Source organism: Filicampus tigris, chromosome 16 (genome assembly GCF_054856515.1).
Source record: "Filicampus tigris isolate MCC_2025a chromosome 16, RoL_Ftig_1.0, whole genome shotgun sequence".
Classification (NCBI taxonomy): domain Eukaryota; kingdom Metazoa; phylum Chordata; class Actinopteri; order Syngnathiformes; family Syngnathidae; genus Filicampus; species Filicampus tigris.
Genome location: NC_141232.1, coordinates 7,838,354 through 7,850,601, shown reverse-complemented (window position 1 = coordinate 7,850,601; position 12,248 = coordinate 7,838,354). Strand labels below are relative to the sequence as shown.

The 12,248-nt window shown below is 38.9% G+C and overlaps 1 protein-coding gene across 1 annotated transcript; it reads right to left on the bottom strand.

Moving 5' to 3' along the window:
- Window positions 1-275: 275 nt before the first annotated feature.
- On the bottom strand, window positions 276-11,968 carry LOC147134478 (plexin domain-containing protein 1-like). The gene is made up of 13 exons (XM_086055847.1): window positions 11,851-11,968; window positions 7,138-7,244; window positions 6,814-6,957; window positions 4,037-4,106; window positions 3,807-3,929; window positions 3,312-3,430; window positions 2,977-3,073; window positions 2,819-2,914; window positions 2,169-2,250; window positions 2,029-2,089; window positions 1,044-1,146; window positions 675-829; window positions 276-605 (listed from the first exon to the last, which is right to left on the bottom strand). The coding sequence occupies exons 1-13, from the start codon at window positions 11,921-11,923 to the stop codon at window positions 492-494; spliced, it is 1,344 nt and encodes a 447-aa protein (XP_085911973.1). The 5' UTR covers window positions 11,924-11,968; the 3' UTR covers window positions 276-491.
- Between the last annotated feature and the right edge of the window lie 280 nt (window positions 11,969-12,248).

The window sequence follows — 12,248 nt, the reverse complement described above, 5'->3', positions numbered from 1 at the left end:
ACTGTGTCACGTGTCACTGTGAGTGTTACGTCAATCAAATCAACCCCTCCTCATGTTGCATTGGCGTGTCCTGGGGGAAATGAAACAAACTGCAGTGTTGTCGTGCAATGAAAATGAATCTCATTTTTGCACATGTACTTTTGCCACCTCCACCGCGAGCGTCCAGCGATATGTCAAAACAACGCGTGCTTACACTGACACCTGCTGACTGAACTCGTAAAGGCCTGCCATGCCTGCTTATCAGTGGTTCCCAGGTGGCAAAAGTACTCACGCTGTACTTATTCAGAGATTTATTATACAGGTTGAAAATAACTGCTAGATAACTAGTACATAATTGTGGAGCTATAGCATTAAACAGTTTTTTCACCATTTCAGTTTTCCTGATTATTTTGGGGCTCAGCTAAAATGATGCCTAGTGTAGAACTTGGGCGCCTTCATTCACCTCAGCAGTTATCTGGTGCAATAAGTACAGGTTTATATTTGTAGCTCCATCATAGTACGGCTTGGACTATGCTGCTCCTTTCCTGACCGTCCCCCTCAACTTCCGTGTAGCCAGGCTGTTGCTGCTTCTGGAACTTGAAGGACGGCCAGTAGCTCTTGTGTCGCTGAAAAGAAGAAGTGTGAGGATGAAACAAAATGGCAGCAGAGATGGGACATATAGTTTTATTATTCACCTGGATGAAGTTAAGCGGCGATACGGCAGATGGGTGGCAGTTGATGTAAAGAGCCACAAGAACCAGAGCCAAGAGTAAGACCAGAGCGGATGCAATACCCGCTAAGATGGCTGTGCTAGGCCAACCAACACTACCACGAATAACCTGCTCCGCATCTGTATGCAAGACAATTTAATTAAAAGGAGACATGCATTATTTTGGTGTGCCAAGTTTGTGACATATTGAGAAAGACTTGAGGCTGATGCCAAAGTATAACAATGTAATGAGCAAAGCATTCACTGTACACTTAGTATGAGGATCTGCATGTGGCGCATGCAGTGGATAACCACCACTCAAATAACATTGTAACAAGCAACTGATTGTCCTTACCGTCACTATTACAGTGATTTTGTGACATCGATAAGGTCACATTATGCATTTCCGGTGTGATAGAACTGTCCTCAGGGTAATCATCACAACTGGTCCTTTTGCTCTGAGAATACAAACACTTAAACATACTCAGCAGCTACTTCATTAAAAGTACAAGCTAAAGAACCATATTATAAATGCAGTTAATACTGAAGGGTGTTCATTTGACAATGTGGTATGATGGTGGAAATGGTTCAAATGTTCAAATGGTTGTTATCACTGTCACCAGAAAAAAAGTATAATATATATTTCAACTTTTGTGAAAAATGACTTTTCCCCCACCAAATCACTCATGGAATATGTTTTTACTTTGTAATCTTGATATATATTCTCTTTTCAATGGGGCCTTAATACAGTATTGCTTTATGGAAATAATTTTTGGTAAAAATATATATATATATATATATATATGAAAAATATGCAAATGTTTATTGTGTTTATTATTGTGGATATTTTGGCCACATAAGAACAGTAAAGTATTGAAAACATACAAAGGACTGTTACAATAATCAAGTTTGAAAATTTTTTAAATAATATTTAAAATGTATACATTAAAAATGTCAACTTTTACTACTGCAAAATTAACATGCCAATATGTGAACTCTATAGTCATAAAATGTTACCGTTCTTTATTTTTCTTCTCATCGTGGCCCTCATTTGTACAAGTCTTTAATTTTTCAATAAAAAATACACACTATGTAATTAGTGATCTAAAATTTTCACTAATTAAGATCAACAAAATTTTAGAAACAACCAAATAACTGTAATCAACCGTTCTTAATTTTTGGACACTAATAATCGTTTGTCATTTTTGGTCATTTTTCCCAAATTTGTAATGAAAACATTCAGACATTGAATCATTGAATGAAAAATGACAACTATTTTCCCAAAATGTTTGCATTGGATGTAATTTTATGATGGTGACTAAATAAGGAGAATTTGTTACCTCCTCTGAACAGCCAAAGTCCAACCATTCTTGCCTGTGTCGATCCATACCATCTGAGCACCTAAAAGATAAGCCGTGTTGTGTCAACTACTACTGTAATACATGACTGCATGTACTTTACGGCGAATTTATCAACTCACCTCTGGAGTACGTTACACCAGCTGCAATCAGAAGTCTGATTGGACGAGATGCAGTGCTCACAGTTGCCGTGTTGCAGGCAGGCTGAAATAGGAGCCGAGAACAAAATTTTTCACGTGTTTATGAAAGTAAATATGGCAAATGGTTGGGGACAATTTCACCCTGTTCTCCAGAGCACTTATCAAAATACGTCTTGGAAAGACATTCAAAATGTCAGTTGGAGACAATTCATCTGATTATTACATTTATTATAATAAATAATGTATCATTGCTTTTAACAATACAAAACATGAAGACGAAAGGTATTATTGATCCATCCATCCATTATCTGAACCGCTTTTATCATTGTTGAATTAACAGTTGCATACAGCATATCTTTGTTTATTTCACAAAGGAGCAACTTGACATAATTTAGTAATTAAATATAGTGACCAAATCGCTAAATTGGCAACACTGCCTGAGATTTCCTAAAGTTTGCAGCCATGTCGTTAGTGCAAACGTTGCACATCAGCAGAGACTCGCTTTGAACAGAAACCGCCCCCAAAAAACACTGATGGAAAAAGAAAATCATCCTGACGAATACATTTGAATCAATAGATCAAGCCGATCAGTCACCCAACACTATTTACCGATTATCAATGTGGTGTCTTACTTGGCAATGGTGTGAACTCCACCGCCGAGGAGCTGCTGATATTAACTGCGCCAATCTCTATCCGGTGGTACTCGTATACCGTCTGCCTCTTGACGCCTGCGAGTAAGACACGTCGCCGTCATCGCAAGTTTGGCTGAAAAGACTTGACCGGCGCTAACCTTCTGACTGGGACGATGACGTGACCACAAAGGCATCGGAGAGGCCAGCCTTCACGGGGTGGTGATCTGAACTCATGTCACTGGCAGGGAGCGGTATCTGGAAAACAAGATGGCATCCACATGTTTTTCAGGTGGTTGTGCCAATCACAGCAAAACTATACGATATGATGCACAAAATATCTAATACAAAACGCACCATTAATGGTTGAGCTGTATGAAGCATATAATTTGGTTTATTACCTGTTTTCTTGCAAACATAACAAAAAAAATTGAAATAGTGGTAATAGTAATACTCAAATCATCCCCGCAGCTCTTGAATGACAATTTTAACCTACATCTTTGTAACTGAAAGTGATGCTTCCTGTTTTGTAAAGCGCGGCCTGGAAGGTGAAGGCCCCCGCAGACTCTTTGCCCAACAGTCTGACCTTCTCCCACTGGACCACAAACACCTCACCTAAAAGATCAAGCACAATAGTAAGCACAACCTCCCTAAAACCATTCAGTATTGCCTCTTGGAGAGTTAGAAAAAATTAGCCCCCGACCAGTTTAACAAGTTGACGTGAAATTGGGTGAAAGTTAGTTTTTAGTTGCACGAGCATAATGAGGCCCCAAAAATCTCATTCAGTATAAGAATAAACAAAGCTATTCAAAGATAATCTAATTGTAAATGAAAATAACGCTGAAAATTACCTAATGTAAATCAGGCATGGCTTTATCTTTGTGTTCTGACATAATTATTAAAAAGAAAAAAACACAGAATGTAACTGGCATTGAGTGTATTTAGCGAATCTGTGCTGGTACAACAAAATGTGGGACTAAATATATTGTACCGTTATCCATGTACTGCACAGTGGACTCTTTGGAGTGGCTGGGGTCAAAATTAGCCATCAATGGGGCGATGTACTGGGTGGACGTCAGCATACGATGGGTGAGCTCATCGGTGAAGATAAATCCTGAAAATAGGAAGCTCTATAAGTGCACCTAGAGGAACTCCACAGAGTCAATTGGCCGACATTTGGCAAACCGCTCTACCCCAACGCCTCTAAAATGTTCAACCTACCGCCCGTTGCTATGGTAACCTGCCTAAGGTAATGTCCATAAAAAGGGAAGTCGAACGACAGGGCGACTTTCTGAAAAGGAAACACAAACATCAGCCACTTTATTAGGCAGAACTGCACTAATCTAATAACATATGGGACAAGGACCATATAAAAAAGTACCTTATTTGTGACAAAACATTAAAAACAGTTACAGTGTCAATCAAAAGTGAGCCTTATTTTCTCTGCAAAGGCAGTCATTGCAGTTTGAGTGGGGTAAATGCAAACCAGTAATAAGGCCTGATTTGAGCATTTTTCCGAAATCCCAAATCCTTATGTGTATTATTTATTTTAAGTACACAACGCTCTAAAGGCAGATGCAGCATGTGTGGCATCTGTCACATGTTAAAAAATGGTTAAGATGTCGAAAATTGCTATGTGTGTACCCAACCTTAACACACCCCACACCAAAGGATAACACTGCGAGCACAACGAGGGGCATCATTTTTGTTGAGTTAGGTCTGACAGCTGTTTTTAACTCATTTTTGGGAGCGGAATCCAAAACTAATCTGTTTTTCTTGAATACGTTAAGTTTTTGGGCTATATCATCCCCGTTTTCTTAAAAAATATGAAAGAAATGTATATGTATGTAAATAAGATGGAATAGTTAGAATCTTTCAAAACTAAAACAGCATAAAACGAAATACAACTTCCAATTGTGACTGCACAAAGAAGTTGGCATGTAGCTATAGATGAGTCCAATCGTTATCAGCTGACACGTTTTATTTCAGATAATCAGTGGAATTTTGCTGATCCGGTAATCTGTGGAGAAAAAAATCGACGTGCTAGAAAACAACTGACTGCAATTTTGGAATCAACATGCCAACTTAAGCTTCAATCATCATAAAAATATAATTCAACTGATGGTTTTTTTCCAAATTGTTCCCCTATATAATCAACCAGGACAATCATCCAGGGAAATCTGACAATCTGGCTTTTTGACTTTGATGGTAAAGCAGGCAAAATGCTCATTTTTTTTTCAATTGTTAGTATATGGGTACCCCGCTTATGGTTTGCAATCGTTTAATTTTTAACAGGTTTACCATTTACGATTGTGATTGATTGAGGAAAATTCACTCCTAACACATCCCGCACACCACAAGATAATCTTAACTAACAATCTGGCCTTTGTTGACTTTGATAGCAAGGGAGGGAAAATGTTGAAATTTAACACGATTGTCATGTTAAAAATCAGTATTCAGACTATATTTTGTTTTAAAGGAATGTTTGGGAGGTTCTCAACTGCAGTCCTTTAGCAGGGTTACATAAAACATTTGCGAGCCATATGTCAACGAAAAATGTGTTTCCTCCCAAGTCTGATGCAATAATTGTGGTGATTAAAAATAATGGAAGTGAAGACAGGGCTGAACGGTGTGGGATTAGGTCAGGCTAGCGGGTGAGAACCATAAAACAGGTCAATTTTCAAGACAGCAGATGAGAAATGTGTGACTGGAACAGGCTGTTACCATAAATACGGCTTGATTTAAAAAAAAAAAAATCTATGCCACATGTGGCCCACACTGAAAAAATGTTTGAGTGATATTTACTTGGAAAAAAACCCATCATTTTTTCACAAAGCAATCCCAAATAAATTTTGCAATGATAGTTTTTGAGTACATTTTACTTGAATATTTGTCTGTTTTAAAAAACAAATATGACCCTTGCACACAAAGGTTTGCTCGGAGCTGCCTTAAAGTGGAAATCAACCCAACCATATTTTTTTCAAGAATATGTTCCCAGTAGGCCCACTAGTTGAAACATGGCATTCTGATTAATATTGCGTTTGTGGAATATGAGTTAAGCAACAAAATCCACCCGTTTTTTGCCATCTCAGGGGGCTACCATTTTGTAAATTCTGTTGACTGAAAATGACATCACAACAGCTCAGGTAAAGACCAATCACGGCTCACCTCTTGTCTGAAGCTGAGCCATGATTGGTCATTACCTGAGCCCTGAGCAGTTGTGATGTCATTTTCAGTTGACGGTAAAGACAAAATGGCCGCCCCCTGAGATGGCTAAAAACGGGTGGATTAACTCTTATTCCACAAAAGCAATACTTATCAGAATGCCTTGTTTCAACAGGTGGGCTTGCATAGATCATATTCTTGAAAAAAAATATGCTTGGGTTGACTTCCACTTTAACGACTTGTGAATTTTGTACTCATCAAATTCAACATGTTCGCAATGAATCCAAACAAACCACACCGAATTCCTTTGGCCTGCTTTTCTTGCGCATCTGTTTTGTCTCCTCCTGATTGTTGATTTGATGAACACCCATGACAAATGACTTCTGCAATCAAACGAGATTAAACTTTTTCAACTTGTAAGCGTGATAAAGTGTGTGATGACTACTATTACAAAGATGGAACGCTTCGGTTTTGGCTCCTATAACCCAACAGCTGTGTAATATGTCTGTGTAATTAAGAGAAAACACACACACTGCCGTTCGTTATTTTGTTGTGTCTTTAAATAGCGTGGCTAAGTGAGTGCCGTTGTATCTCACTGGCCTGCTTATACAGTATTTCCCAACAGTTTTAAATTTACTTGCATGCTTTTTTTAATTCATTCACCGCCAGACATTTTCAAACCCTCTTTTACCCTAATGTTTGAATAAAAAAAAAAACATATATATATTTATATATAAATTCCTGGGATTGAATGGCTGGACTCTGATTTTTAAAAGCCTCCCTCCATTTCATGCCATCGGTTGAAGAGATTTTTTTCATCCATCCTAACTCACGGCCGCTTGCTGGTAGGAATTGGACAAAATGCCGTGCACCCGGACTTGGCCGTGGCCGACGTCGCTCATGTCCACCCACAGCTCCCGTGTTCTCTGGTCCTCTGGGCCCAAGCGCCGCCACGTGTAATACTTGCCGCCGTCCTCCTAACAAAACAACAGCCTGGAATGAAATTGCAGTGTACAGCAGTACAGATCTCCACGGCCAGATGAGGTAAAGTTGGACTGGTAGAGCACAGATCCGCGAAGTTGCCTTCCACAAAGATCGTACGTGTTCATGTGTGATATAATTGATATCCGGACTGATCCGCTCCCGCTCACACTTACCACCACACTCGTCATATTGTTTGTCAGGGTGTCAATAGACAGTGCTTTGCCCAGGACGGCCCTGCGTGTCCTGGAATATCCCTCTGAGATCACATTGTAGACATCCTCTGTCCAAAACAGACATTAAAGAGGTTGATTAGTTGTGCTGTACACACATCATGACATATTGACACAGGAGAACACAGAGAAATCTTGCAAACTATGCTGTAACATCTTGGCATGCAAACAGGCATTCTATGTAAAAGCTGTGATTCAAACCACATATTTGAAGCACGCACCAGTCCACGATTACGTGTCACACAATTCCAAGTTCATGCAAGGGGTTAATTTTAGCACCAACACCGTGTGGAAAACACACTCAGGGGTGAGAACCCGCAAACATTTTGGGCCTTGCGCAACCTCAGACGCAGACTGAATCATAACATACCAAAAAAGTATCCAAAAGCAAAGTTAGACAATACAGTAGAGAGCCTGTACAGTCTTCGGAAATGTACACACTTAAAAACAAACTAATGGGACGAGAAAATGAAGGCAATATGACAATAAATTCCAAGATGATACTTTTAATAGCGCTCAGTTTTTCTAAATCTGTAAGATAAGACAGTAATACGACTGTGAAGCCATATAAGTGTACACAATGTTACATAATTTCCACTTGAGCCATACGTACAGTAATGTTACATAATTCTAGAGAGCGGATAGATAGATGAATACATGCCCCAGTTATTAGTTTTCACTCTCAATAAAGGTCGTTTTTGGTGAATTAGTTCATTTTCTGAAACAGATTGAGTCGGAAAATGGCAGACGTCATAGGTTTGCGCTTTACCCACAGCGGCCATTTTGGTGCGGTCCAATATGAATTTACCTAACCTTAATGTTGTGTTTGTGATTCTAATAGATCTATAAGAAAATTATTTTTCATTTAATAGTCTCTCAGCTGACAGTTTAATAGTTTTCAGTAGTGTTGATTTTTTTGTGTGTGGTTTTGTTCAAGTCATCCACAAGAAAATGTTTTTCTAAACTATGCATAATGCACCTTAAAGGCATTTTCAGAATTTATTTTACAATTCAGCATTGAAAGAAAATGTTTTTTTAGGCTCTGACTAAAAAAAATCAATAATTCACAAAGTAGAATGCTTCTGTCTTTTGTGGTTTAGTGACTACATCGCAATTCTTGTGTATCTTCCTTCCTCCAAAACTGAACACTTGATCACTTGAAAACAGAGGAAATGAACACAGTCAAAGTCTCAAGTTAAAATTCTTCTGCGTTGACATTATCTAGTGCACTAATACTGATGTCACACCCATTTCAACCTACATTAACATGCAACGCTCACAATTCCCCCATGGGTGGCTTGACGCAATAGAACAGTCAGTGGATGGTTTTGAGTGCATATATCAAAATTAAGTGTAAGATGGAGTAAACTGTGACATAGGGAATGATCAAGTCCTCAAGTGCTGTTTTTTCTTCGGCTGATTTAGTGATGTCACCACACTGGCGCACTGGTGATGGCTGTGACGGCTGGTTCTCTGCAATATAGAATATTCTTCTCACCCAATCACACACTTAAACAAGTTTTTTTATATGGCCTCACCAGCATCTGAGCCTCAGTCAAAGCGCTGGTTGTTTGTTTGTTTGTTTGATAAGCCAAATCATCAGGCAAGAAAAAACAAATCATTCTGAGGTATCAAATTACTGGTAACCTGTTCTCAAAGAGAATTTTTTTTATTTCCATGCCCTAAGGCATATATTCTTTATCTTTTGCGTAGAACAACTAATATTAAAGACTAACTGAGACGTTTCCATGTACTGTACGTCCAAATGTTTGTATTGTATCGCCCTCAGGTGGCCAAGATGTGCACACCGTTGGCAGTTTCAAATGAGGAGAAACAACAAAAAGTGGCTCAACGCAGTGAACTATTTAAATGAGTGATTTTTGCACCGGCCATTTCCACTTAGGGCTGTGCTCAGGCCGGGTGTGTCCTCACGCTCTGGAGGAATGGCCATGTTGGGATGTTGTGGTCGGGCGGTGGCTGCTCCAAAAAGAAGCAGCAAGGGTCAGTTGTCCATTTGCTACATCTGTGCTATCGTTTAAAACTTTGCTGTCGTCCCCGCAGGATCCTTAACCACAAGTGTGTAAAAAAATAACAGTCTATGTAATGTGCATACAGTAAATTTAGCATTTGGTTTCCTCGTGGTGACACAGAGGACATTTATACAGTTTGTAGACACCACAGAGGTAAGTTCTACCCTCAAAAACATCAACACTTGAGATACAAGTGTGTTCACGGAGCAAATTAAAGTTGTATCTCAAGCCCCTGTATAGATTTTTATAAAACCTCTCTCGTTTTTCATGGATGGTTAAGCTACTACATTTTAATGTTAGTCATTATGGTGGCACTTGGAGAGCTAAATATTTTTGAGGTTGTACTTAGTGTAAAAGTTGGTAAACCACTGCTCTAGATACTTGCTGAGCTGAAGTCTCACGTTTTATTTGAGGCAATATTCCCCCAATAACTTCTCCTAGTTGTTCGAATGTGGAGGTTCCACTTTATACAGCGCATCCATTCCAGAACATTGATTAAGTGTCTTTTCTCTGCATTTTGGCTTGGGAAGTGGTTGTCAGTTGTCATCGTAGGAATTCATAACACGGCCTTAAGGGAGCAGCTCTCTTACTGGATGATGATGAGCGATGTTCTGATTTTAGAAAGAAAAACATCACTCTTCATGCACCGTTGAAACTAAATCTCATGCGGGGACGTGATTTCATCTGTCAAAAATGAATCATAGATGGGCAATCCAAGCCAAATCCACTGCCAATAGCATTACTGTTCCCTATCATAAAACATAGTGCAAATACAGTGGTGCTTTGACATATGAGGTGAATGCATTCCATGGGACCGCGCTAATGCTTAACGGAAAACACTCGTATCTCAGATCACCTTTCTCATTTAAATAATCTCTTTCGTCACACCAAAAAACACAAAAAATGTACTTAACTAAACATAAAACAAAGAGAATTACATGTTGTGTATTTAACCAAACAACATAGTGTTTAACTTTGCTTTACGACAGACCGTTTAGCTTCATGCTAACAAATAATGCACAACGCCATAGAGTAATGAATAACATCAGTGTCGTGGTGTTAGAACCAGCAATAGATAATACTCACTGGCATATATTTTTTGTCTTATATTACTGCTGTTTGAGGAGTGACCGTTGCCTTTTATGCATCTGTATGTCTGCCCCCAGGTGGCCAATGTGCACTCAACGTCACTTATAGAGTGCTATTTATCCTATTAAAAAAGCACATTAGCAACATTTTTGAAGGATATTTTTTAGGAGGCTGGAACTGATTTAGGGCATTCTCATTCATTTCAATGGGGAAAGATGATTTGAGATACAATTGTTTTTAGTGAGGAGCAGGGTCACGTTGCAAACTGAATTTGTATCTCAAGGCACCACTGTAGCGTAGACCTTAATTTTCCACTTGTATGGCAGTTTGGGATTTTAAAAATGTGACTTGAAACATGGTCTGTACACTTAATAAAGGTTTTATAACAACAGGGCGCTGGAATGGATTAATTCTATTTCCATTATTCCCAATGGGAAATTTGACTGCTCTCCACCTTGGTAGTTGAACTGTTTGCAGCAAAATGTTTTTTTTTAAATTCCAGCCTAACTGCATGCCGTGGGAAGTCAAAATGAACTTTTGCGTAAGATAAAAGTCAATCTATTCTGTCTGGATCGGCTTCAAGGTCTTTGTAGCACAATTAGTCATTACAGGAGAAACAGTTCATTTTTGTTCATTTTGGCTTCCATCTGCAGACGGGACTCAAGTAATTGAGTTTGCATGTAATTGTAAGCGACAGGACAGATAAGACCAAAAGAAACATCATAAATCATATTACAAGTGTTTTCTCATTGGACGCCTGTGCTTTTTTGGGTGCAATTGGCACAGTTGCCTTAACTACATCTGTCCTCTGTCCAATGGAGTGAATAGCAGTCCAACTCTAATTGTAAACCAGGCTGTTTTTAGGCTCGAATACTTGTGGAATGTTAATTTTCTACACTTATTTTGTTGCAAACTGGAGGCAAAAAAAGCACAGTTTCGCAGTTTGGATCTTAAAGTTGACCTTTGCAACCGGTTAAAATAGGAGTAGAACACACAATTCCATGCAAGGACATTATTAATAGACTGTTTTCATATTGTTTCCATGTCCTAAAAGAATTGACCTTGAGTGTGCGCACCTCACGGCGAGATAGATGGAAGAACGAAGGTGGCGGCCGTGATAAATGTTAGACAATAAATGTAAAGAAGACATTTTATGCATTTTTTTCCCCACAATTTAAAACAGTTCCCATGTGTTTTCATAATAGGTCTCCACATTGTCTAACTTGTTTTTACACATATCATACTAAGTCATATTCTTTTTTGGCAAATTGCATGCGGAAGAAGTCAAGTTTTTTGTAATAAAATTGAGCTTTGCAACATGTTGAAAAATGCTTTAGAATGTGTAATCCTTGCAGATATTGTCACAAAGGCAAAATTGTTGTTAAATCTTAATATTTACAGTTTGGCATAATTTGATGTATACTATGTAGTTGGCTGCGAAAATGCACTAAAGTTGATCTTAAAATACCAACAGTATGCACAATTCCATGCAAAAACTTGTCACAGAAAGAAGTGTGCTGTCATTGCAAATCCTCACCTGTCGATGGGACCACCGCCAAGGCTTTTTGGGAGAGACAGAGCAAAAGCATTGCTACATGAAGAATCATCATGTTATCATGGGGAAATAGCAGCTCAGTGCAGACTAACTTCTTGTTTCTGCCTTCACCGACTGACTCTATTTTCAACTTGCTCCATGCGCCACCCTGCTCTACACTCCTCCCTGGGGCTGATCATCCATTGCCATGGCAACAAGAAGAGGCATCGGTATCACTCATCAAGGCTAATTCCATTCACAGAATCTATTGTTTGGATTTCAATAAATTAATTTTATGTCTGCAAGAGGAAAAAGTAGAATATTTAGATTACATTGGTTGCAACAGGATCATTGCAAATGTGCGTCACGGTTGTAGGACATTATTCCGATTGGGGGACATA